Here is a 27,339-nt window from a genome sequence, read left to right on the forward strand (position 1 = left end):
GATTCCTGCCTGCTCCTCTTTTGACTCTTTTGTCAATCAAAAAATCTGTCTGTTTTCCCAAAAATATTCAGTGACCACGCCTCCTGAAAGAAGGGAGTTTAGCAAGGCTAAATGGAATATATCTTATTGTAAGGAGCCTGAGGAAGAAGACAGATGGGCTGAGCCACAGATGGGCACGTAGCAGTAATGTACTGATTTGACGTGTGGTGGTAGTTTTCTACTTTTGTTCTTATGTATCATATGTAGGTAAACCAATTTACATCTTCGAGAAAGGCTGAAGCTCGAGGTGTTTCATATTTTCTTCCTTTTTCTTTTCTTTTATCCCTTTGCCACAATAACAGATTATATGGAGGTATGAACTATCGCAGACTGGGCGGTGGAGTGGGTGTGATCAAAATGACACACTGCGAATCCCATATATGGTAACCTGTAAACTCTGGAATCTTTGCTGCTGTTGGATGCTGTAATTGTTTCGGAGAAAATATGTTAAATTTGGTGGAATCTGGCTGCTTTTCAGTCAAAAGAAGAGAGTTGCTCTCCGTTAACTAACCTGAAGACAGTTTGGTGCAATACATGTTCTGTGGAAAAACTAGACTTCTAGGTAAGTCTAGTGAATAGTTCTAAGGATATTACATATTGGTGCCTACTATTTGTGTGTGGGGAAAGCTATCTTATTTAAACAAGTTGACAGTGTCTTGGTGGTTAAACTGGAAGTGCAAAAGAGTTGCATACTCATGGACAATGGAGATGAAATCGATTTTCTAATCTTTCAACTTTTGAGGAATTTAAAAACGGAACTGGGAAGAAGTATCGGTGTGCAGCGTGACAGAACATTCTTCAGAGCAACTAGCATATGGAAACCATGTGCAAATCTACAGTTGCCTATCAAATGAACAATTCACAATTCCACATGTTGCAGTTTAAAAAGGAAATTATTGTGAATGTTAAATGAGCAAATGAAAACTCGTCCTCTTTCTCTCCACTAGAGAACTGTAGTAATACCATGCATAGCTACTGTAATGTACTTTTTTCCTGATGTTTAATATTCTGTTTTTGGTGCAGTGAATGTGGTTTCTTGTATTCAGGATATAAAACAGGAGTATTACATAGTTCTGTACTATCCAAAATGTTACATAACTGGAAACTTCTTGAAGGATACTGTATTTGTGAGAAAGTGTATAGCAACCCTGTATTCTCTTCAGTCACAGGAGCACAATATGATATACAACATGTCACTTGAGCATGAAGCTGTTATGACCAAATATGGTGCATGGCTCCTCTTCCTAGAAGCCAAAACATAAACAAGTTTGGAAAAGACTTTCTCAGACTTGGTTGAAGAAAAAAGATTGATCTTGAACAGTATTTTATCTTCAGATTTCTCTCACTTTTGTGCTTACAATGTTATAATGAAAATAAAAAAAGTTGGCCACAGCACTTCTGCTGCTTGTAAACATTAAATTAATTTTATATATTAGTTGGTTGGTATGGAGCATTTTCAAAGTCTTTGACAAATGTTTAGTAGTAACGAGATTTTTAAAAAAGGAATCCATTGCCACTAGGCTGGGTAATAACAGTTTACTCAGGCTAAATGACCTTTAATTGCAGAGGTTCTATATTTTGGTCATATGATTATCTCCAACAGAATGGTAGAAATATCTAGGTATGATCTTATCTTATGTTCGTAACAGTGATCATTATGGTACTAATGGAAGGAAGTTTGGAAATTGGATCTTAATTCATAGTATTGACCTTATTAGCAGTATTTTACTTTGCAGTGATAGGAAAATTGCTATTGGGCAAGACATTAAGTTTGTAAAGATTCAGGTATCTTCAATTGATAAAATGACTGTAGATGTTACATTTTATTCAGCATTCATGTGAATAGATTTCTTGCTTGAATTGTCAATCTCCTTTCCTAATGTGGGTTGGAGCTAGAGATAAGATTAACCCACACATTTTCCAGATATTTGTGTTTCATGTGTTGTAACAGCTGTTTTAGATTCCTGCTATTTTGTTTTCACTTTCTGCAAAATTGTGGACCTTCAGACCTAGTGTAAATCCTGATCTAAATAATGATAATGTCACATTTTGCAAAGAGAAGTTGTCAAAGAGCTTCACAGAATTGAATACAGTTTGAAGGACAGTCACTATTCTGTGGACAATTCTGTACCAGTACCTGAGGGATGGAGTGAGCAACAGTTATTTTTCTTCTCCATTCACGCTCATTAATTAGGGAAAGAATTAGCTGAATAATTTGCATAAATCTAGTTGTGTGAAGCAGAATTACTGTCCGTTGATGAAATGGTATTCTGCCACTGAAGTATTCAATCATGTCCTACTCTTGATTCATGTTTTACATTCTAATGGTGTAGGCTAGAAGTTAGACTGTTTTGCATTGCTATAAACCAGTATTCTTGACATTTCATTTGTAGCCCTGAATAAATATACAGAATAATTTTCTTTTGTAGATATTTTATACAGAACACCTACCCATCCACATTTAATACTTCACAATGCTTGAAAATCCCCTCATTATTTAATGATTCTAATTGAATGTATAGTGCATCAACATTTTTTTCTGGAAAAAAAATCTGCACTTTCAAATTAACCATCAGTAAAAGCCTTGGTGTTTGGTTTTTAAGAAAATCCGTACTATGTCCCACTTTATTGTGTATACTATAATCAGTTCAATGAATCAGATTCCAGAAATATTTTCACTAAATTCATTTGGAAGAAATCCATTGTGTTCCATCAACCTCAAACTTGATCCAGCCTATTGTATTAAAGTTGTATTAGTCACATACTGTTACAATGGCACAGAAATAAACCTTTTACCACATCAAGTCTGTCTTTTTATCCTAAGCTGTTCACACTAATCCTCCTTTTCTGCTTTGAATGTTCTTAAATTATTTAAAATAAGACTAGTAATAGTCTCTGAAAGAAAAGCTTGCATTTATATTGTGACTTTCAGGACCTTCACAGCCATTTAAAAACAAAACTTATTTCTATTGTCACATAGGGAGCATGGCAGGCATTTACCCACAGAGATTTGATAGTGTCCAGATAAGCAGTTTCAGTGCTTTGTCAGGATAAATATTGGCCAAAACATCAGAGAACTAAAAGAAAAACAGAAATTGCTGGAGAATTGGTCTGCTTTTCTTAGTACTATGTGACCTGGTTGAACACCTCTCACTTGCAGTGTTGTAGTGTCAGCTGAGATCCTGTATTTGTGTCTGCGGAGTAGCACCTGATTCTACAATGGTCTGACTTGAGAGTAGTTTGTGACAGAAAATTTTCATTCTGAATTATTCAATAAATTATATTTGTTTCATAAAGATGTAAAAGTTATCCAGTTTAAAACATTTAATTAAACAACATTTTTTATTTAAAAAGTGTAGTGAATTAGAGTTGCAGCAAATATCTGACCCCCAGGAAAAATCAAAGCAGGGAATGCTTCTCAAAGACAGCCCTTTAACACAACATATTAAGCTGTTGTACTTTTCAGTTTTTCTTTTAAATCGAAGAGTGTCATAGCAGTACTTTTCTGTAATCATTTTCTACACTGCTGTGCTGCAAGGCATGCACAAAACATTCCTGCAAAGCAGCAAGGTGCAATACCATTTTTGTATGTTCACTATGTTTCCTTTATGTGAGCATATTGCAGTTTCCATGCAGCATATTTCAGCACCGGTCACTTGGCTTGATAGGAATGGATAGCATCAGCACCAAAGTGCATCTTTCACAAATGAGATGAAGTGCTCAAATGCAGCTATGTCCCTTGCTTGACAACAGTTATTTCATTTATCATAAATTATTTTACTTTTACCCTTATCTAGTGAGAACTGTTCATGATTCTAAAAAAGTTGCTCACATTTGATTTAACCTTTCTACTTTGAAAAATAATCAGATTACTACATTTTAAACATAATACTGTCATGTTTGTTTGCAATCGTTGGTAAAGTAGGAATGAGCAGAAAGAATATTAGTTGTGCTACTTTGACAAATGAAATAGACACTGATTATTAAGTTGCATCACGTTGAATTTTTCAAAAGCAGACAAGAAATGAACAATTGTATATTTTCCACAAATAAAATGTTGAATTCATGTATGTAGGCACTACTACCTGCAAGTTTTGCAAGCCACTTACCGTCCATGATTTGGATCCAAATCCTGGAAATCTCTCCCTAATGCTAATGTTGCTGTACTTCCACCACATGGATTGCAGTGGTTCAAGGCACCACCACCACAAGGACAATTATGGATGAGCAATAAATACTGGCCTGTACAGTGAAACCCACAGCTTGCGAGTCTTTCTCAGGATGGTAGCTGATGACAAGTGAACACCTTTTCTAGGTGAGCAGTGTCTTGTACAGATCATGTTTCTTTAAAGGAAAAAATATTGCAGTGTAAAATATTAATATAACCTTAAGATATCTAATGGGTACAGGCTGCACTTGAAAACCAAATAGACAGCTTCTGTCCTCTATCACATTAAATTCATCCAGAATTCCAGAAGTCAACATGCAGCAGTGAGACAGATGTTACTTCAGGGAGGAAGCTGTGATGACTTTATTGAATGATATTAATTAACTGTGGATGTGAAATCATAGATATTTACATCACGGAAGGAGGCCACGATCATTGTGCCCATACCAATGGCCAAATAGCAATCCAGCCTAAGTTCACTTTTCAGCTGTTGATTTGTAACTCTATACATTATAGCATTTCAAGTGCAAATCGATCTAGTGTGTTTCTGGTTCTACTTGATTCCAAATTCCTTCAAAAATTGATTCTAAATCCCTGCTACCTTGTAGATGAAAAATATTCTGTTTAAAGTTTCCTTCAAACTTATGTCCACTGGTTATGCTCCCATTAACCAAGGTAAGGAACCATGACATAGAGGCAGAAATTAGGCCATTCAGCCCATCAAGTCAGCGTTACCATTCAAACATGGCTGATTGGAGTTGAGAAACCTTTCTCCTGCTTTCTCCCCATAACCCTTGAAACTCAAGAATCTATCTATCTATCTAAGTTTTAAATGTACTCAATGACCTGGCTTCCACAGCCTTCTTTATCATTGATTTCATAGATTCACACTCTTTAACTGAAAATGTTTCTCCTTATCTCAATTCTAAAAGGCCTTCCGTTTACTCTGTGGCTATGCCATTGGATCCTAGTCTCTCCTACCAATGGAAACATTTTCCCAACATCCACTCTGTCCAGGCCATTCAATATTCTATATGTTTCAGTTCGATTTTCCCCCCCATCCTTCTCAACTCCATTGAGTATAGACCCAGAGTCCTCAAACGCTCCTCAAATGTTAAGCTTTTCATTCCTGGGACCATTCTTGTGAACCTCCTCTGAACCAATTCCAGGCCTAGTACATCCTTCTTGAGATATGATTCCCAAAACTGCACACTATACTCCAAATGTGGCCTGACCAATCCCTTCTAGAGCCCTAGAAGTACATGACCTCGCTTTACCACATTGTATTCCATCTGCCACTTCCTTGCCCACTTTCCTAACCTATCCAAATCCTTCTGCAGCCTCCCCGCCACTTCAATGCTATCTATCCCTCTATCTATCTTTGCATCATCTGCAAACATAGCCAATTCCTTCATCTGGATCTTTAGTGTATAAAGTGAAAAAAGTTGTGGTCCCAATACTGAGCCTTGCTGAACACCACTTGTTATCAGCTCCCATCCTGAGAAAGACCCTTTTATCCCCACTGTCTGGTTTCTGCCAAACAGCCAAGCTTCTGTCCATTATTAGCACCTTGCCTCTGACACCAAGGACCCTTATCTTACTCTGTAGCCTCCTGTCCAGCACCTGGTCAAAGGCCTTCTTGAAATCCAGGTAGATAACATTCATTAGCTCTTCTTGGTCTAACCTGCTCATCACTACCTCAGAATTCTAGAAGACTGATCAGGCATGACCTCCCCTTGATGAAACCATTTGCCTTACTTTACCGTACACTTCCAAGTATTCAGAAATCTCATCCTTCACAATGGATTCCAGGATCTTATCCATGACTGAAGTCAGGCTAATCGCTGTGTAATTTCCTGTCTTTAGCCTTACTCCCTTTTTAAAACAGGTGTCACATTAGTAATTTTCCAGTCCTCTGGGACCTTTCCTGATTCTAGCGATTCCTGAATGATCACCGCTGTCATCTCCACTATCTTCAGCTATCTCCCTTAGAACTCTGGGGTGTGGTCCATCTGGTCTAGGTGATATATCCACCTTCAGGCCAGTTTTTCTAACACCTTCTCCTCTGTGGTGGTCACCATATTTAACTCTGCCCCCTCACGCTCTTGAAATTTTGGGATATTACTCTTGTCTTCCACAGTGAAGACTGATGAGAAATAATTATTCAGTTCCTCAGCCATTTCCTTGTTTCCCATACTATCTATCCAGTGTTATTTTCTTATGACTCAATGTCCATTTTTGCCCTTTATATCTAAAAGAAACTCTAAGTCTTCCTTTATATTACGAGCTAGCTTACACTCCTATTTAAGCTTCTCCCTCTGTTGGCTTTCGGTGACTTTGTTCCCCTCAGTCTGATTTTCCAAAAGAAAAAAATCAATTCCAAATTTATCCAATTTCTCAACAGAAATTCTGCAGTCCAGACAATATTCTCTTGAATATCCCTGTACACTCCCAAATAATGTGGTGTCCATAACTGCAATACTGCAGCAATGGCCCAACCAGTTAGAATATAACTTCAGTATTGTATCCTAATAAAAGCAATTATAAAGTAACTCATCTTGAATATGTTGATTACCTGTCCAGTCATTTTAATGCAATCAGAGAACCTTATTCCTCTATCAGTATCCTACCATTTATTAAACTTTTCCTTGGCTCATAGGTTTCCTCACATTTGAATTCTGTTCACCTGACTTGTCCATTTATATCTTCATAGTCTTCGACCTACATTACCAACAAAATGGTCAGTTTTTGTATTGGTTGTAAACTTCATTATATTCCTTACATTCAAGTCCAAATCATTTCCGTATAGCATTAAAAAACCAGGGACCTAAAATGAAGCCTTATAGGATCTGAGTGGATCCATCCTTCCAGCGATAAAATCATACTTTGCTTCCTGCCTCTGAGTTTTCTGAGCAATCAGGTTAGACAAAACATTAAAGTAATGAAGAAGGCTGAACAAATTTGAAACATTAATCTGGTTTCTCTTCACAGATGCTGCCGGACCTGTTAAGCTTCTCCAGCATCCAGCTACCCTTAATTAATCTGTGCTGACTTTAACTTAATTGAAATGATCATTTGCAATTGATTGATCAATCAATAACAGATCAGAGGTCACAACTTAGAACATAACAAGAAGGGCTGCCCAAATCGCACATGAAGATGACAATTGATCTGATCACAGCCACAACTCCACTTACTTGTCTGCCTTTCTATTCCATTCAGCTATCTCGTGACTTTGAAAACTTACATCAAATTTCCTCTTACTCTTCAGCTCTCCAAGAAACCAGACAACTTCCCCAGTCTCCCTTCATACCTGAATTTTCTCAGCCCTGGAAACATTTTTGTAGACCTCTTCTGTACTCTCCAACATATTCACATCCTGAATGCGGCCACCATTATTCAAACTGGGGTTCAGTTAGTGTCTTAAGTTCAGCATAACCTTGCTGTTGAACTCTTTTCCTAGAATATTGTATATTTAACTGTTCTCACTTCCTGTCTTGCCACTTTTAATACATTTATGCATATCCCTGTATTCTAAATTGTTTCTCCATATTCTTTTTAATCAAAATGTCCCTCACTTCCCTAGATTGTTTTAGGCAGATGTCTGAAAGTTCAATGTCAATGATCTATAAACAATATGTCAATGATCTATTGAAATTTTACACTGCTTCCAAATGTTATATCAACTGCACACTTTGAAATTTTCCTCTGATCATTAACATATTCCTCATCTAATAAGTATTTATTAATCATTATTCCCTAGCTCATTTTTTCAAAGTTCTGAATTCATTTGCCCTATCTTTCCCTTTTGAGGAAATATTTCTTGACTGCACTGAAACCATCTCTTCTTTGAAGGTAGACCATTATCAACTATTTTTTCCCACCAATTTTTGGCTAGTCTATCCAGCCAAGTTCCATTATTGCCCCTTTTGAGCTTAACTTTACCCCCAGTTAATTCTTAAATTTTCTTTTCCATTTATGTGCCACATACTGCAACTTATCACCTGACCTTTCCTTTATCGTATTTTAGTTACATAATTGTTCAAGTTTTGAAATATCATTTAATGGCTATTTGTACTTATGGTCAATAATTTAAATAAGCTACAAACCTAAACTGTTACACACTTCTCACTATCCTCTAAACGCTCTCCCAACACCAAATCTACTTGGCCCATTGTCATTCTCAAGAACTAGATTTATTGGTGCCTTTCTTTTTCACTGGACTGGAAACATGCTGTAGAACATTCTCCCAGAGTACACACACCTTCTCTATACTTTTAGACTATCATTGTGCCAGTCTACACTTGCATAATTAAAATGTTCCCATTACAATTATTCAATGTTTGCTCGTCTCTAGTTCCTTTGCAGACTCTTTCCCTCTGCCTCTTTCTACCAGTTGGTGACCTATAGACTTCACTAAACAATCTAAATTGTATCTTTTGTTGTTCCTTTGCTGTAGCCAAATTAGTTGTCTTGAACCCAATGGGATGTTTTATTTCTCTTGGATGGAGGTTCTCTCCTTAGCAGATGTTTTTCTCTTTTCCTTCCTTTCTTGAATGCCTGGTATTGAAGGATAGTTGATACTAAGGTTACTGTTCCTTCAGTCAACTACAATAATCATGTTTCTGGTTGGCAGTGTGTGCATGTCACTCAAGTCTTTAATTCTACTACACTCAATACCTTCATGTACACTTAGTGTAACCAGATTTTCCCTTTTTGATTCCACACTTAGCTTCCTATTCTTTGCTGCAACCTGTCTTTACTAGCAATTAAAGTAGTATTCATTCAATATTGTTCCTTGTTCGAACACACCTAATTTAGTTTAAACAGCACTAGTATAATACCACTTAAGAAAAAGAGAACCAGGCAGGTAGATACTTATCATATGACCACATCCCTAAACACACAATCCTTTGACCAGTAGATAAACCATAGAAATGCCAACCCCGACTTGAGGTCCGAAACACGGTGGCTCAGTAATTAGCAATGCTATAGCACTAGCACCAGCACCAGGGACCAAAGTTCAATTCCATCCTTGAGAGACTGTGTGGAATTTGTACATTCTACCTGTATCAGTTTCCTCTGGGTACTCTGGTTTCCGCCCACAATTCTAATATGTGCAGATTAGGCGGATCGGCTATGGTAAATTGCCCACTGTTCCAGGGATGTACAGGCTAGGTGGATTAGCCACAGGAAATGCAATGTTACAGGAACAGAGATTCAATGAAACCTGGAGCACAAGTTTCTACAGCTAATGACACTTCATATATCATGCTTGTTCAAGTCTCAAAGTTTCCATGACACTCATACCACAAGATGAGCTTTCCTGCCATAACTGAAAATCACTTGAATTATTAACGATAAACAAGAAATTATAGAGTAGAAAGTAGAATTGGGTCCTCCTGTGCCTACAGTTTACATACTTAAGAGTAACACTAATGACATTTCTTTGAATATAAAAAAATTCACCTTTAAAGCAAAAAAAATTACTTCCTTCCCTTTCATTTAACTCCCTCAGATCACAGGCCAAGTCTGGAAAACTTGGTGGAACAAAGTAAATATATCCCTCCCTGATCAAAAGGTGAAACAACAGCTCAGATGAGCCAAAAGTTGAGACAATTATTAAAAGTGTCATTGATGTGGATCACACTGGTGTCTATTATCTGCCACATACTGCAACTTATTACCAATTCTTCCTTTTCTATTGTATTTTAGTTAACCTAATTATGTAAATATTTTGAAATATTTGGATGGTTTTGTAGTTATATTCTAAACTTTAAGCAAAAAATTTAAACACTTCTTCCATCTCCTCATTGTTTGGAGAAGGAAACACCATAAAGTCCAACAGTCACCACCAGCTCACCTGATTAATCTCCAATCTTGTTGTCTTGTACTTTTTTGGGGGGGGGGGGGGGGAGGGAAAATATCAGATCAGCATCAAATTCTTAAGTACACATGATGCTGGACCCCATGGTAGGTCAAATGAGGAAGAGACAAGGCTGAATGAAGTCAAGGATAGATTAGTCAGTTACTAAACAGCAGTTTTTAAAAAAATCATTGTTTGCACTGTAATCATATACAAGGAAGCCAAGTTCTTTACACACTGAGCCAGTAAAATCAATAATTTAGGTTCCAATACTTTATTGAAGGTTACTAACATCTTCAGATAAGACAGATTTCTCTGGTTTCAACAATAAAAAAATGAAGATAACCATCTGTATGAACACAGATGATCAAATTGTTCTATTAAGTATCCAGAAAGACTTGTGTATTCATCAGACTTTATACAATTCAATAGAAAATAAGTTTGTTTTAAAAACAAGTTAGTGATTTTAGCTTTGATGCTCACAAAAATGTATAAAAACTGGGATAATATTCATAAAGTTCATTTAACACAAACCTCAACTAAAAGTCCTGACATCACAAAAAGTTGAATAAAGTTTGTGCAATGCTATTTTTAAAAATGGACTTCGTCCCTTCAGTTCACATCTATTAAAAGAGTCAGACGCTGACAGTTGCAGATTGTGTACTGTACATGGACCTAAAAGATAATTAGTTTTAGCAGCTCAGTTTCTTCATCAATAGACAAATAAAAGGTTTATTTGGCATAAGCAAATCAGGTCTGATCACTCTCAAAGTCACATCCATTTTTCCTCCTGCATGTCCAGTGATCTTGAGATTTAGTCTAATGACTAGTTGTTTTCAGAGCAGAAAAATTGTCCAAGGATTCAATGGAGATTATGTTCTGATCCAGTCAAATTTAATCAATACTGCTGCAGAGACGTGGTTGGTACTGTATTTGATGAAAAGCCAGCTCAGTTAGAAATGGTAGCACATGGTCTATATGCTTGCAGTTGAACAGCTGTCAAAAAGAAAGAATAACTAGCACTATTGTATACATGAATAAATCTTTAGGTAAGCAGTGCACTGTTCTGATTTATGCAATTTAAAATCAGGCACAGAACACAGTCTCTTCTATTTAATCATTCCCACAAAACTGATTATCCAAATTTCTTTATTAATACAATTCCACATTGTAGTGGCAAATAGGAACTAAATGAAAGCAAATATGATTTACTACAAAATACACTCACTCTGAAACAAAACGTCTATTTTAAGCCTGTCCTTGGACAGGTGAGGAAGGACCAACTCTGTTAAACACTGCAGAAAAGTTACGATACCAGAGAGATAGACGCATAATGGTGATATTGTTGGACTAGTATTCCAGAAGCCTGGACTTCATTTTCCCACTATCGTAGTTTAGGAAAGTCAATAAATAGGAAATGAAGGTTACATGTCTCGTTAACAATTAAGCGGAGATTGGGCAGTGAACCAGATCTGAATGACAAAAAAAGTTCTTCTTTCCTGGGCTGGCCAGATTTACATATGACTCCAGACAGTGGTTGGTTTCCAGTGAGCAGTCAACACACCATTCTAGGCAATTCACCATTAGCTGCTCAGTAGCATAATAGGGATGGCCAATAAATATTGGCTGAGGGTGATATACACATCCTATGAATGATTAAAATAAGCTGAAGCAATCACTTTCTTACACTGCAAGTGTGTTTGCATATTTTTATTATGTTGCATAAGGAGGGAGTGGGGGACATATTAAGATTCAGCAGAAATTGCTGCAGGGATTTTCAAACCAGCACACCCCATTGTATATCTGACTAGGGACAGCACAGAGTCAGTAGAACCATAAATTTATGGCACAGTAACAAGCCATTCAACCCATCTTGTCTGCCAAATAAATAAACTAGCTGCCTGTTTTAATTCTATATGCCAGGACCTGGTCTAGCACTTGCAGATTAGAGCATTTCAGGTGAAAATCTAGGTTCCTTTTACACATGTTGATGGTTTCTGCCCTTAACTACGACACGAGGCAAATTCCAGACTTCCACCACCCTCTAAGTTTTCCTCATGTCTCTTCAAATCCTTCTCATCAACTACCTTCAAGCTATGCTCCTTGTTAATGGACTTCTGTGCTAGGGGAAGTAAGTGTTCCCTTTCCACTTGATCATATTTTGTATATTTCAATTAAGCCCCTCATCTCAGCCACCTCTTGTCTAAAGAAACTTAGCATATTGAATCTGTCTTCACTGATGCAGTTTCCAATTGCTGGTAATATGCTTGTAAATTTCCTAGTACTACCTCTAGACCAATCATGTCTTTTCAGTTATGTGGTGATCAGAATTGCAGACAAAATTCCAGCTGAAGTCTAACTAGTGTACTATCCTTGCCTTGTATTCAATGCTTCACACAATGAAGGAAAGCATCTATTTGTCTTCTTTACCACCTTATCCACCTGCTGTCATCTACAGGGGCCTGTGAACACGTATTCCAAGGTCTCTTATCTTCTCCAACCCTCTCAATATTGTGCTATTTATTGTGCATTCCATGATTTTGTTTGCCTTACCTAAAACCTCAACCTCACTCTCACTTGGAGATTGAATTTCATCTGCCACTTTTTTATCCATTTTAGTCATTCTGCATGGAACCACTCTTCAGTCTAACCAATCCATGACAGCCATGATTCCAAACCAAACTAGCCTCACCAGTCTGCACTTTGCTCATATCCCTCCATACATTTCTTAAAGTTATCAAAAATGTCATTTAAACATTAACTGTATCCGCATCCACTATTCCTCTGGCAGTTCATTCCACTTAAGAGATTTAGATTAGATTACTTACAATGTGGAAACAGGCCCTTCGGCCCAACAAGTCCACACCGACCCTCCGAACAGCAACCCACCCAGACCCATTCCTCTACAGTTATCTTCACCTAACACTACAGGCAATTTAGCATGACCTAGTCACCTAACTTGCACATCTTTGGACTATGGGAGGAAACTGGAGACCCAGACAAAACCCACGCAGACACAGGGAGAATGTACAAACTCCACACAGACAGTTGCCGGAGATAGGAATTGAACCCGGGTCTCTGGCACTGTGAGGCAGCAGCGCTAACTGCTGCGCCACAGTGCCACCTGAAAAAGTTGCCCCTCAGGTCCCTTTTAAATCTCTCCTCTTGCCTTCAAACTATGCCCCCTAATCTTGAAGTCTCCCACCTTATGGAAAAGACAACTGCTATTCACCTTACCTATACTTCAAATTTTATACGCTTCTAAGGTCACCCCTCAGCCTCCTATGCTCCAATGAAAAAAAGATCCAGCTTATCCTTGTAATTCAAATCCTCCATTCCTGGCTACATCCTGGTAAATCTCTTCTGAACGCTCTCCTGCTTAATATCTTTCCTTCAATGGAGACCAGAACTGGACACAATACTCCGAAAGAGGCCTCAGCAACATCCTGTAGCAATGTCAACATAATATCCCAACTCCTACACTCAAAGCTCTAAGCAATAAGGGCAAGCATGCTAAATGCCTTCTTAAACACCTTGTGATACAAACTTCAAAGAACTTTGTACCTGAACCCCCAGGTCTCTGTTCTACAACACTACTACTCAAACTAACTAGTGATACTGCCAGTCATCCTGTTCACAACCAATTACATGGCCCATCTGTATTGTCTGCAAATTCAGATGTAGGTCATTATGACAAAAGCAAAAGAGCCAACATTGAGCAGCATGAAACACCACTGGAAACCACATTCCATTTGCAAAACCATCTATTGCCCATCCCCATTTACTGTCATTGAGACAACCTTTGATCAGAGCTGCCACATTCCCTTGCATCCCTGAGTTTTAATTTTTCTGACCAGTCTGCCCCATGGGACCTTGTCAGATGCCTTACTGAAACCCACGTAGACAACATCCATTATACTACTCAATTTGTTTTTTTCTTCAAAATCTTTTTAAAAAATTTTTAAAAAGTTAGATAGTAAGGTATAACCTTCCCTTAATGCAACAGTGCTGATGATCCCGAATTAATCCATGCCTTTCTAAAAAAAAGTGTAACTCTCTCTCAATGAGCATCGACCATTTTCTCCCTAGCTTCCTTTAACAGTCTAGGTATTTCTGGTTTAATAAGTGTTTCATCAACACAAATTGGCTATAATGAGACACAAATAGTGGACACTGTTTGGCTCGTGCAAACTTTCTACTACATAGGTATAGTGATCTTCGATAGCATGATTTTCCTATAGTGATTTTCTGTAACACAAGGTTGCACAGCAAAGCAACATCACGTCATACCAGAAATACCTGTGCATTTTATCATTTAAAATGAAACAAACACCTGCGGATACTGGAGATCTGAAACAAAAACAAAATTTGGTGGAGAAACTCAGTAGGTCTGACACATCTGTGGGAAGGAAGCAGAGTTGCTGTCTTCCCTCAGATGCTGCTAGACCTGAGTTTCTCCAGCAATTTCTTTTTTTGTAGAGATTTTTAATCCAGCCCTGATTTACTTTTAAGTTGGTCAATCACTCCAGCCTACCTTCTTATTTGCTTATCTAATGTCACATCCTATTTAAACTAGAATGTTTTCATTTTTTTGTTCAATAAATTAATTAAGAACCATGCATATTTGGGGCAGCACAGTAGCTCAATGGTCAGCACTGTTGCCTCACAGTACCAGGGACCAGGGTTCGATTCCAGCCTCAGGAGACTGTCTGTGTGGAGTTTGCACATACAATGTCTACGTGGGTTTCCTCTGGATTCCTCTCGCAAATCAGTGAATTGGCTGTGCTAGGTTGCTCATAGCGTTAGGTACATTATTCAGAGGGAAATGGCTCTGGGTGGGTTACTCTTTGGAGAGTTGTTGTGCTGAAGGGCCTGTTTCCACACTGTCGGGAATCTAATCTAAAAATTATCTGCATCCACACGTTATATGTACGTTTAATAGACTTGACAAATTTTCTTCTTAATCACCTTCATGTAGTGAGGACAGAATTTTAGGTATTCCTTAAATTTTACCAGCTTTTTTTCTTAAAAATATCTTGTTTTCTTAACTTCCCTTTTTTGTAAAATGTAGAAAACTATCTCCATATGTCAAATCAGTACATACTGCTACATGCCCATCTGTGGCTCAGCCCATCTGTTTTGTTGTGTAAATTGTGTTTTTGTTTTTCTCCTGAAGGTACTGGGGCACACTTCAAAGTAGTATGAATAATTCTGTTTTTCCTGTCTCCCATTTCAGAAATGGACTAGTTAGAGCATAAAAATTCCTGACAGCGTGAAGAAAGCAGTCAAAATGGATTTGTAATTAATTCCATACGAAGTTACAGGTTTCTGCAAACATCAGCATGGCAATTCTGTGCTGTTTTCTCGCCACTGGTTCAGTACCAATACACAGATTATTATGGATATTCCGGAAGCTCAGTAAACTATTGTTGGATAGTGATGGGTTTTAATGCATCAACATATTGGGCTAGATGAAGTTTGGTGTTAGTTTAGGTCAGAGAAACAAACTGAAAGGGAAGAGCTGGTAAGCAGCTGAGATTAGGTGCCTAATTCAGAAACTGAGTGTTCTGGGGATCTGGGTTCAAATCCTGCCATGGCAGATGGTGAAATTTAATTTTAGATTCTTTATTGAATTTAAGGTGTCTAATGACCATGAAACTGTAGTCATTTGTCCAAAAAATTCATCAGGCTCACCAATGTCCTTTTAAAGAAGAAATCTGTCATCCTTCCTTGGTTTGTCCCATGAATGACTCCAGGCCCACAAATGTGACTGAATCTTAACTGCCCTCTGGGCAATAAATGCTAGCCTAGCAAAAGATGCCCACATCCCATGACTGAGTTTAAAAAAAAAAGTTTTCTTCGCAACTAATGTTAAGAATGGAATTTGCAAGAGATTAATTGGGTTACAGTACATTCAAACGAAGAGTGATTATCCGCTCCATTTAATAAATTATAGTTGATCAGATCAAGGCATCTACTTTTTCCTGTCCACCCTCTATACTGTCTTTAATCAAGCTTCTATCCAATTCAACCTTAAAAATATTCACTGGCACGGTTTCATTGTTCTGAAGATAAGTTTCACCAACGCCCCTCAAAGGAAATCTGCATTTCCATCTCAAATGGTGTCCCTCTCAACCTGGCGACCCAGAACCTAAGATTGTGTAGTGTGACATTGATCCAGTTATTCCAGTGACCAGGGAGTAGTTTCTGTAACAGACTGAAATTGTATGTTGGGACCACATGGAATTCATCAACCCTTCGGGAGCCACCATTGTGGCACCACTAGGCCCATACTGGCCCTTCAGACCTAACCTCCCACCCTGACTCTTCTTATCCTCTCCTGAATCTGAATACTATAAATAGGAATTTACCTGCCTAGTGCTCTAAGCCTTTACCCATTTGGCATCTTTCCCTCACTTGCTTATTCTTTCACAGAAGCTGTCAAAATGGTTGGCTATGTTATGCTATGGATATTTAAATCACAGAACATAGCATACTGATGTTGCAGCAAAAGGGGGAGTGGTTTTGTTGCTGAATTTGTGGATTTCTGGTCAGGTTTGTATAAAGTGATTTTTTGATTAGCTTCATTATTGTCACATGTACCAAGATACAGCAGAAAGTATTATTTTTAATGCCATCCAGACAAATCATACATTATATAAGTACATTAGGGTAATAGAACAGAATGCAGAATAGAATGTTACAGCTACAGAGAAAGTCCAGAGAAAGATAACTCTGTCCAGGAATCTCCAGTGCAGAAGACTTTGCAAGGCAAGTGTGTAATTTTTAACATCTGGACTACTGTTTATTGTACAGTTTCTCACACCATGTTTAGGGACTTATATATATGCAACTGAGATTTGTATAAGTTCAGCTATATACTGAATCCCTAAATACAAAAACGCGTGGCACCAGAAAAGCACAGCAGATCAGGCAGCCCCTGAGGAGCAGTAGAGTCGACGTTGAGCATGAGTGAAACGTCAACTCTCCTGCTCCTCAGGTGCTGCCTGACCTGCTGTGCTTTTTCTAGAGTCACACTTTTGATTCTGATCTCCAACATCTGCAGTCCTAACTTTCTCCTGTTCCCAGAATACAGGAACTAGTTACGCACATTTATAAATGCTGAATGGGATGAAAATGTTTCTCTCTACCCCTCTCCAAATCTGGCCTCCTTACAAAATTACCTTGTTTGTGTATATTTTTCTGTTTCCAGTTTCATTTATGTAAAAAGTACTCCTAACACTCCTGTATCTGATCTGCTCACCTTAGAGCAATCTATGCAACTAAGCAACAGGACCCAACCGCTAGGTTGCAAGAGTACATAACAGCTGATTTTGGGATTACTCAGTGCTGCTAACCTTGGGAAATGCTGTACTATTGGGGCTGCTCTTTACTGAGTTTAGATTTAAACTTGCAGATCACCATAAAAAAGGAGAATTAATAGAAGCAAGACATCACAAAACAGGATTATTCTTATTGAAATGGTTATATAAAAAGTTATTACTGGTTGGGAACCTAAGAAAAGAGGAAGAGAAGACCGTACAGACTCTTGATCCTGCTCTGTCATTCAATATCATCAGGGTTTATTATTGGCATCAACTCCACTTTCCTACCCACTTCCCATAGTTCTAGACTGAAAGGTCGAACATTTCTCAAATTTATCTCCCAAAATGTATTTAATTACACTAACAAAAGGAAGATGGAGAATGGTCTACACTGGAAATTCTCTGCAGAATTAGTGCTGTGGGAAGTGGTGGCAAAGCGGTAATGTCAACAGACCAGAAATCCAGACCTCAGGCAAGTTTTCTGGGGAAAACAAAATGCAGTTGCTGGAAACCTGAACAAAAAGAGATTGCTGGAGAAAGTCAGCAGGTCTGGCAGCATCTATGGAGAGAAAGCAGTTAACATTTTAGACAGTGTATTCTGCAGAAGGGTCACTCACCTTAAAAAATTAACTCCTCTTTCTCTCCACAGATGCTGCCAGACCTGAGTTTCTCTAGCAATCTTTTTTCAAGATTTATTAGGGACATTATGTATCATGGGAGATTTTCACTAATGAAATTTGAATTCAATAAAAGTGTGGAAGTAAAAAGCTGGCCTTTTGGCAATCATGCAACCATGGTCAAATGTCATAAAAATTGATCTGGTTAACTAATGCCCGTTAGAGAAGGAAATCTGTTATTTTTACCTAGTCTGGCTACCTATGTGACTTGAGAACAGTGACGTTGACTCTTAATTGCTGTCTGGGCATTTAGGATGGGGATTTAAATGCTGACCTAGGCAGTGACAAAGACAGACAAAACAAATTCACCATCCAAACTCTAAAGAATTTCAGTTCCTTACCATTAATTTGCCATCACAGTGAGCAGATGCTATGGCTGTTGATACATTTACCAGTTGTGTAGCAGCAAGCCGCACCCCAAAATGCCTGTAGAAATGTGAATGGAGGCTGCTCATGAATAGCTCCACCTCCTCGATGGTGATTTCATCCTCATTTGTATGAATGCTGTCCCACAGTGCTTTAGCATCCTCTGGGTGAATACTAAGTGAAATGGTCAGTTGCACGGGGGGCACAGACCACTCCAATTCCATCATCCGATGGACAGAGTCTGAGAAACAATTGGCCCACATGGCAGCCATCCACGTCAGGTTCTCTGAGCTAATGGGAAAGGCACTAATGTAACAGTCAAATGTCTTCTGCAACCATTCCCCAACCATGGTTGTAACTATCTTAGGGCCATTAGCAAAAAGCAAGGGTAGACAGATGAACTCCACTGGGAGAGATTCCAGGAAGCCGAAGTCTCCATCAACACAGCACATCCACCCAGACCAGACAACTTTCTTATCAATTCCCTGATGGGCTGCAGTCTTTGCCATTATCTACGAAGAAGCAGAAAGTCACCTTTACTTAAAGTTTCACAATACTAATTTATTTCCTCTAAAAGTGTCAGCATAATCTGTACAAGACTCCACCAATAGTTCTAATAGTTACGTAATTAGCAGCTCTTCGGACACAAGATTACACAATACTTTTGAACATTCCGTAATTTCAGATACTCATCATAATTAATCGAACATCAATGTGAATGTCAACCTGAATCAGAACTTAAACCCCAAGTAAATAAATCTTCTTCTACAGCGTGGGGATGCAGATGACAATGCCATAACAATTAAGCAGAGATCAGCTCATGCATCAAAGTCCAGGATCAACCTGTACATTATAGTTGACAACTCAAATGGTCTATTCCTGCTCCCAATGTGGCGAAAATAAAAAAAAACTGTGGGTATTGTCAGAATTAATTTAGTGTGTCAATTACTGCAAGTGACCAATCACAAGCAATGACCTACATAACTCAAGTCAACATCTCTCCTTCACACACTGATGTGCTAACATTCAATGCTGCCATTTTCAAGGTTGCCAAAATTGTCAGGATACTTTAATCTTCCAAATACAAAAAGAGAAAAAAAACTGAATACTGAAAATCCGAAAAAGAAAATTGCTGAGAAACTCAGCAGATTTGGCATCCATGGGAAGAAGGCAGAGTCAACATTTCAGGTCCAGTGACCCTTCTTCAGAACTGATTGTAGCTAGGAAAAGGTGGTATATAAGCCAGTGATTCTCAGTGCAAGATGGAAAAACAGCATTTCATTTTCATGCAGCCATCAGGACTCAATATCAAGTTTAAATATTTTAGGGCCTCAGCACCCTCTTCCATGTCCTTTACCCACTCCCACACCCCAGAGTGTATGTCATCACATGGACTATTTTCATCACAACCAACATATTTTCACTCACTAACTGTCCCCATTGGCAGATTTATCAGGATGTTGCTAGGACTAGTGGATTTGAATTTTAGGGAGAGGCTGGAATGTTTTTCACAGGGCTTTAGAGTGAAACATGCTTAAATCATGCAATTATTTGCAAAATCTTCACTATGGCATCATACAGCATTGCATTATAAACTTTTGGAAGCAAATTGTCCTTTTTTATTTTGCTGGTTGCAAGAGGTGCAATTTTAGGTCACCAGAAGATACATAGAAATATAGAAGACAGGAGCAGGAGCAGCAGAACAGGCTCGAAGGGCCTCATGGCCATTTGTCATGATTGTGGCTGATCGTCCAACTCAATAGCCTAATCCTGCTTTCTCCCATAACTTTTGATCCCATTCACCTGAAGTGCGATATCTAGCTGCCTCTTGAATACATTTGATGTTTTGACATCAACTACTTCCTGTGGTAATGAATTTCACAGGCTCACAACTCTTTGGGTGAATTAGTATTCCCTCATGTCCATTGTAAATAGTCTACCCTGAATCCTCAGATTGTGACTCCTGTTTCTGGACACACCCACCATTGGGAACATCCTTTCTGCACCAACCCTGTCAGAATTTTATAAGTCTATGAGATCCCCTCTCATTCGTCTGAATTACAGTGAAAATAATCTCTCCCCAGTCCTGCCATCCCTCAAAATCAGCCAGGTAAACCTTCGCTGCACTCCCGAGAACAGAAGCATCCCTCCTCAGAAAAGGAGACCAAAACTGCACATACTATTCGAGGTGTGGCCTCATCAAGGCTCTGTATAACTGCAGCAATACATCCCTGCTTCTGTATTTGAAACTTCTTCTCGCAGTGAAAGCAACATGATCTATCTTTAAAAATGTCAGGATAGAAAGCGAATTGATAGAAGTCATTAAGTAATGTTTGACAACTTAAAAATAGTGCATACTTTAAGCATAAGTATGAAAATCCTAAGTCAGTCGAACTTCAGGTGAAGTATATCAAAAATGATATCTACACAGTGCGAGTTTATGTTTTACTGTATTCAGGAACACTTCAGTGAAAGTTCAAGCAAGCCCAAGACACTTAACATTTCTTACTTTTTAAACTAGTTTACAATCTAACCTGTATGAAAACAGCCTCTGGATCATTCTCAGTAGCTCGAAGACCTGAGAGCATGGAGAACTTCGCCTCATTGCCAAGCTCAATTCCCCCTTCAATTGCCATTCCCTTTTTCTTCTCAGTAGCAATAAAGACTGACAACTCATTGGAATATTTCTTCAACATGCTGTAGGAGAATCTATATAGAGGTGTTACATGATACAGGTGCCATTGCTTCTGCAGCAACACTGCAATCTGCTCTGCATTCCCCTGCAAAAGAGACAAAATATCAGGAGTGGTTTTGCCTCCAATGAACACAATCAAATCAACACATTATAAATGTGTTGTTCCATCACTGGATAATTAACTCTTGCAATATTTGATAGCATTTCAAGTGAAGATGCAAATATGACTTGCATTTATCTAGTATTTTGAACATAGTAAAATCACAAGCACTCCATAGGAACATTACCAAACAAATGTTATTTCCAAGATATTTGTGTTACTTGGTGTTGTGTAAAACAAACCTTGGTGAAAAAAAAAATGTAGGTTTTGAGCTGCACCTAAAAAGGATGAAATAAAAAGTAGTGAGGGGAAGAGGTTTGAGGGAGGATATCCCAGGGCCAATGCAGTTCTGCTAATGGTGAAGCAATTAAAATCAAGCGTGTTCAAGAGACAGAATTGGATCAATACAGTAGAGAGTTTGATTTGTAGGACTGGAGAGAAAATGAAAATTCACAGTTAAGGGGGTGAGACCATGGAACAACTTATAAACCAGAAGCTACTGAACCAGGAGAGAATGTGTAGGTCAACAAATAAGGCTAATTAGTGAATGGGACTGTGTAAATTACAGCATGGTGACCTCAAGTTTACAGAGGGTGGAAGGGAGAATCGATGGGAGGCTGGCCAGTAATGTGTGAATACAGTCAAGTCTACAGGTAACAAAGATATGAATGAAGCTTCCAGCAGATGAATTGGGGCATTCATAGTTGGCAAATATGATAGAGGTATGGTCTTCATGATGGTGACCATGTGTGGCAGGAAGCTCGTGACAAATATGACACCCCAGGCTGCAAGCAGTGTGGTTCAACCTCTCAATTGCCAGCAGAATGACATATGAATTTAAGAGAAAGCAAGGGAATACACAGGCACGCATAGTTGAGCGCCTTTGGAATAGACTAGAAGTTAGTGAGCAGTGAGTAATATTATTTAAGAAAAGCTTAAATTGGTGGCTGAAAAAAAGCAGATATAGATAGACATGGGATCAGGCTGAGCCCATGTGACTAGGACTATAGTATGTTTAGAACATTATACCAACATGGGCTAATTGGGCCAAATGACCTGCTTCCACATTCTAATTTCTTAACTCCAAAAGTCCAGTATTACTTGGGTCTACTCTCTCCAGACAATACATTCAAATCCACAACACCTGGCCTCGAAAACAGTTTGTCTAATAATGAAAATCAGAGTTATTAGTTTTACTGACTACTGGCAAGTCTGTTCTAGGAATCTTCCGTCTGGCTGAACTGTGGTGAAATGGTGTATGTCTTTTCACAGTCCTCAGAACCACTGGAGAGGCGTCTGCATTGGCAAAACACACACCCAGGTGTGCCATTCCTGCCTTGGCAGGTGTCAAGTGCTCCATATTAAACCTGGAATTAAAACAAACAAATGAGTTTGTACAGTATTTTGGAGGCAGTGAAAATTCCAAGCCTCGAACTGCTTACTAGTTCTTATGTAATGTAACGACAAATAAAAACTGATCACCGAGGTGTTTTAGAAGATGGAAAGTGCAGCTACAATGTTTTTTTGAATGTGATTCAAGCTTTTCACCTCCCTTTTTAAAAGGTAGATGGTTCCCATTTTTCTTTGTTGAATATTTGCTGCAGCATTTATGTATTTTCACTGTTCTGTTGATTAGTTATCTTATTCTTCTATAAGGGGAATACATACATACAGATATAGGGATTATTTCAACGTGTCATCTCATAGGAAGAGATTAGATTTGGAACCCTGAAATAAGACTAAGAATTGCAAGATTTAGTCATCACTTTTAGAGTAAAAAAAAAGTGAGGCCTGCAGATGCTGGAGATCAGAGCTGAAAATGTGTTGCTGGCTAAAGCACAGCAGGTCAAGCAGCATCCAAGGAGCAGGAAATTCAACGTTTCGGGCCGGAGCCCTCCTGATGAAAGGTTCCGGCCCGAAACGTCGAATTTCCTGTTCCTTGGATGCTGCCTGACCTGCTGTGCTTTAACCAGCAACACATTTTCAGCTCATCACTTTTAGATACAATATACCACTCATTTGTGTTCATATCAAGAAGCACAATCCCACCCATTTGTTCATAGAAGTTAGCCATTTAACCCAGTTGCCAACAGCACAGGATACTAGCCATTAACAAAGAATTAGCTTATCCAACGAACCAACAGGCACCAACACTCCTGGGTTAGTTTGGGGATATCTATGCGCAATTTCTAAATCCGGTGGCTATCTAACAGTTCCTTCTGGAACTGGAATTTTAGAAAGAGGACAAGATCATGCACATTCAAACATATAGACCCTTCAACCTAACTTACCCATGCAACCAGGTTTTCCAAACTAAACTTTTTCCAGTTGACTGCATTTGGCACATATCCCTCGAAACCTTTCCTATTCATGTGTGATATTCTTTCTTCCCCTCTTGTCCAAGCCAGTCTGTCAATGTATTCAACTGATTCACATAAAATAAATACATGTATGGAGTATCACAGGATGCCTGTTCAACTATGGCTCAGCAGTTTAGATCATTAAGTCAGGGCATGAAAGGTACAGCAGTTTCACCAGTGTTTATAACAGCATTACATTTATTCAAGTTGTATAGAAGTGTTTACTGGCCAGATCATCCATACTAAATTTAAACATATTAATTCTGTTCCATTCAGCATTATTTCCCTTCCCCATCTAGCATTCTTGTTTACAAAGACAACTGAATGAGAGCTATGTGAAATAGAAAAGGCTAGTTTTGAATTGATGCAGCAAGAGTTTTTTTTTCTGGAGTTGGCAGCTGAGACAAAGTTGGAGGGTAAACACAAAGTAATTACTACCTCAATTGAAATAATTAACAGACTGGGGAATAGGGCCCATAAAGAGAAATAGTGGAAATACTTGTTCAGTTTAAGTTGTATTTTTGGTACTCTAAATTATCAGAGGATGTCACATCAATTCTGTGGAGGACTATAATAAATTTACAAGAAATTAATGATTAAAAAATAGAATTATAGATGGCAAATTAATTCATGATTAAGTGTGAGGTACCATATTACATTTTGGTTTGGGGATGGAACTTAGGTTTGGAGGACTCAAAGGAGGTGGAGGGATTTGAAGAGAGCGAAGGAAGGAATGGGAATTGAGCGCATGAAGGGGGATTTAAGAGTGTGAAGTGAAGATACATGAGAGATGAGTGACCGAATAGGGAGATGTGTGTCAGCTAATGGTTTAAATTGCAGCAGTAGCATCAACCTTTATATGGGTTATTTTCTTGTGGATGATTTATTGTTGTTCCACACAGCCAATTCTTTTCCTAACTACACTAAATCGGTACGGTCTTGCTATTTATTCTTCTGCTACTGGAATCAGTTTCCCCTTCAGAGAGTTCTGCGACAAACCCTTCAAAAAACTTTTCAGTGGCATCCTTAATCTCTTGGCAAAACTTGTGTGATCAAAGAACAATAACCTTGGCTTCTATGTTTGACTGAAACACACAAGATCTTGAGGGGTTTTGACAGGGTTGACATGGAAAGGGTATCCCCTTGGAGGGAGAATTTCAAACTGGAGGTCCTGGTTAAAAATAAGGGGTTGTCTATTTAAAACAGAGGAGGAGAAACTCTGGAGAGTTCAGCATCTTTGGAGTATTCTTTCACCAAAGGTGGTGCAAACAAAGACTTTGAATATTTTTTAAGGAAATGGAATGGACAAGTGTTAGTCTCAAGTGTCAGTCTTACCATTAACACATCCCCATTAAATGTTTAGAACAGATCACTGCTTCACAACAATTACTGCTTGGGAAAGGCATCAATATTGTTTGTGACTTTACAGTTGTTCCTGTAGATTGCTCTTTATGACCTTGAGCTATAGAACTGAAAACATTATTGACATTTTATTATTAGTAAACATACCTTCTAACAATTAGTAAGATTTTTAAAGTTTAAACCGTAATTTTAAAATGATATTCACATCCCTGACATGAAGTAATCAACCATGATATTATTAAATGACAGAGCAAGCTAGAGGATCCGAGTGGGATACTCCTGTTTCTAGTTTGTATAAACATATGAAGTACTTTGCCTTAATATCCTATTTATTGCAAATTTCATCTAACCTTCCTCAGCTTTTCACACCATATTTTAGGATGTATGTCAAGATTGAACATAAATTCTCCAGTGGAGCTAACTATCATTTTACAAAGGCTTGATGACTTTGTAAATAGTGAGACTAACACTATTTATATAGTCAAGATTCCATTTTCCAGTTAAACAATCTTCTCAACTTGACCTGTCATCTTCGAAGATGTGTACATTCCTCCCAGGTTCCTCTATTATTACCCGTCTTAGGATTGTACCATTTAGTTTACATTGCCTCTCCGTTGTCTTGCTCCCAAGAAAAAGCATTCACACTTCTAAGCCAGTTCACTACAATACAAAAGATTCATTACATTGCTGGACTTTGAAATGATGTCCATAAATTCAGGTCACCACACATGACAAAGAACATTTTAAAGCTGATCCCCCACTAACAACAGTGTCAATGTTTAGACTCTATACAGACTTGCACCTACTTCATCATCAAACACCACCTGCTCCATAAGCATGCGATAGCATCTAAGTTGATTAAAATATTCCATAGCTCTAACCTTTTCCCCTTCATATACTTCCAAACTCCACTACTCTTGACCCACTCCAGTTTGCCTATCAGACCAACAGATCCATGTCAGATGCCATATTGCTTGCTTTTCAGTCCCCCCAGAACATCTTAACACCAAAGAACAGCTATGTAAGAATCCTACTCATTGAGTACAGTTCAGCCTTCAACACGATTATCATCCACAACAAGCTTTCTTAGACTCTTCATATGGACACACTGGTTATAAAGGCCCAACAATATCTCTTCTTCCTCAGGCAGCTGAGGAAATTTGGTATGACAGCAACCATCCTTGCCAACCACTATAGGTGCACCATCGAGAGCATTCTGTCAGGATGTATCACTACCTGGATGGTAAGTGTACCAGGTTAGGCAGCATCCAAGGAACAGGAAATTCGACGTTTCGGGCCAGAGCCCTTCATCAGGAATGAGATCATTCAGTCAAACATAGAAGCCAAGATTATTGTTCTTTGATCACACAATGATCAATTGTGATGATCACTCTCCTCATTCCTGATGAAGGGCTCTGGCCCAAAACGTTGAATTTCCTGTTCCTTGGATGCTGCCTGCTGTGCTTTAACCAGCAACACATTTTCAGCTCTGATCTCCAGCATCTGCAGACCTCACTTTTTACTCTACGCTAAGTGTACCATTCAGAGATCAGAGACGGTTACAGAATGTGGTGAACTCGGCTCAGACAATCTCAAAGGCCAACCTCCCATCTACAGAATCCATCTACCAGTCAAGGAAAAGCCACCAGCATTCTCAAAGATCCATCCCACCCTGTAACCTTTACCATGAGGGAGAAGGGGCAGAAGCCTGAACACACACCAGCTGGTTTCAAAACAGCTCCTACCCTACTGTTGTCAGAATGAACACTCAAACTCTTAAACGTTCGCCTGTAGTTGCCTTTTTTTTTGTTTTTGCTGTTGTTTACCCATTATTTAGGTATGTATGCTACTTAACTACGTGATCTGCTTGTACTACTCACAAGACAAAGCTTTCCATTGTGCCTCAGTACACATGACAATAAATTCAATACAATTCAAGCATCCTGTCTGCTTGTTTCAAAGAAGCAGCCGCTCCATGTACTTTTGCGGAAACTAGTACAAGACGGTGGGGGGAGGTTGTCGAGATGAGCCCGGCTCCGTATTTCTCCTTTACTCCCCTCCCACAGACAGGGAACCTGACGCTGGACTGAGTGATGCACGCCCTGGCTGCAGAGACTCACCGGTCAACCCAGCTCCCTCCGGCGACTAACGTGGGCCAGCCGCCATCCAGAGGCTCCGGGATTACAGTCTTGCAGGGGCAGAGGTAGCCAGAGTGGCCCTGACCAGAAGGCGTCAGGGGAAAAAAAAAGGCTCCTCCGCACCACCCCGGGAGTCGGCGTGACAGAGAAAAAACCGGGAATAATGTCTGAGGAAAGCTTCACTACCGCCGGTTTCCCGCTTGGTTTAAATCAGCCTCCCGTCCTGCACCGCGCTGCCTACCA

At 38.9% G+C, this 27,339-nt stretch overlaps 2 protein-coding genes across 4 annotated transcripts in view; one reads left to right on the plus strand and one right to left on the minus strand.

Moving 5' to 3' along the window:
* Nucleotides 1-2,490, plus strand: part of klhl20 (kelch-like family member 20) — a 95,126-nt gene extending 92,636 nt beyond the window's left edge. For all 3 annotated transcript variants that reach the window (XM_060830091.1, XM_060830093.1, XM_060830090.1), the window contains exon 11: nucleotides 342-2,490. In XM_060830091.1, the coding sequence (XP_060686074.1) occupies nucleotides 342-426 (85 nt within the window). In that variant the 3' untranslated portion in view covers nucleotides 427-2,490. The remainder of the gene's footprint in view (nucleotides 1-341) is intronic.
* Nucleotides 2,491-10,530: 8,040 nt separating this feature from the next.
* cenpl (centromere protein L) lies at nucleotides 10,531-27,272 on the minus strand. Its single transcript, XM_060830095.1, has 5 exons — nucleotides 27,079-27,272; nucleotides 22,438-22,603; nucleotides 20,976-21,221; nucleotides 18,417-18,953; nucleotides 10,531-11,069 (listed from the first exon to the last, which is right to left on the minus strand). Exons 2-5 carry the CDS (start codon nucleotides 22,594-22,596, stop codon nucleotides 10,968-10,970), a joined length of 1,044 nt encoding a protein of 347 aa, XP_060686078.1. The 5' UTR covers nucleotides 22,597-22,603; nucleotides 27,079-27,272; the 3' UTR covers nucleotides 10,531-10,967.
* Between the last annotated feature and the right edge of the window lie 67 nt (nucleotides 27,273-27,339).

The sequence above is a fragment of the Hemiscyllium ocellatum genome, chromosome 9 (assembly GCF_020745735.1).
Source record: "Hemiscyllium ocellatum isolate sHemOce1 chromosome 9, sHemOce1.pat.X.cur, whole genome shotgun sequence".
Taxonomy (NCBI): domain Eukaryota; kingdom Metazoa; phylum Chordata; class Chondrichthyes; order Orectolobiformes; family Hemiscylliidae; genus Hemiscyllium; species Hemiscyllium ocellatum.

Coding starts and splice junctions, on each gene's coding strand:
- cenpl (XM_060830095.1), bottom strand. CDS start 22,596: ATGGAGCACTTGACACCTGCCAAGGCAGGAATGGCACACCTGGGTGTG. Junction 18,954..20,975: donor CAGAGGCTGTTTTCATACAG/GTTAGATTGTAA, acceptor GCTTCTTCGTAG/ATAATGGCAAAGACTGCAGC. Junction 11,070..18,416: donor ACTGTGATGGCAAATTAATG/GTAAGGAACTGA, acceptor TCTTTTTGACAG/CTGTTCAACTGCAAGCATAT.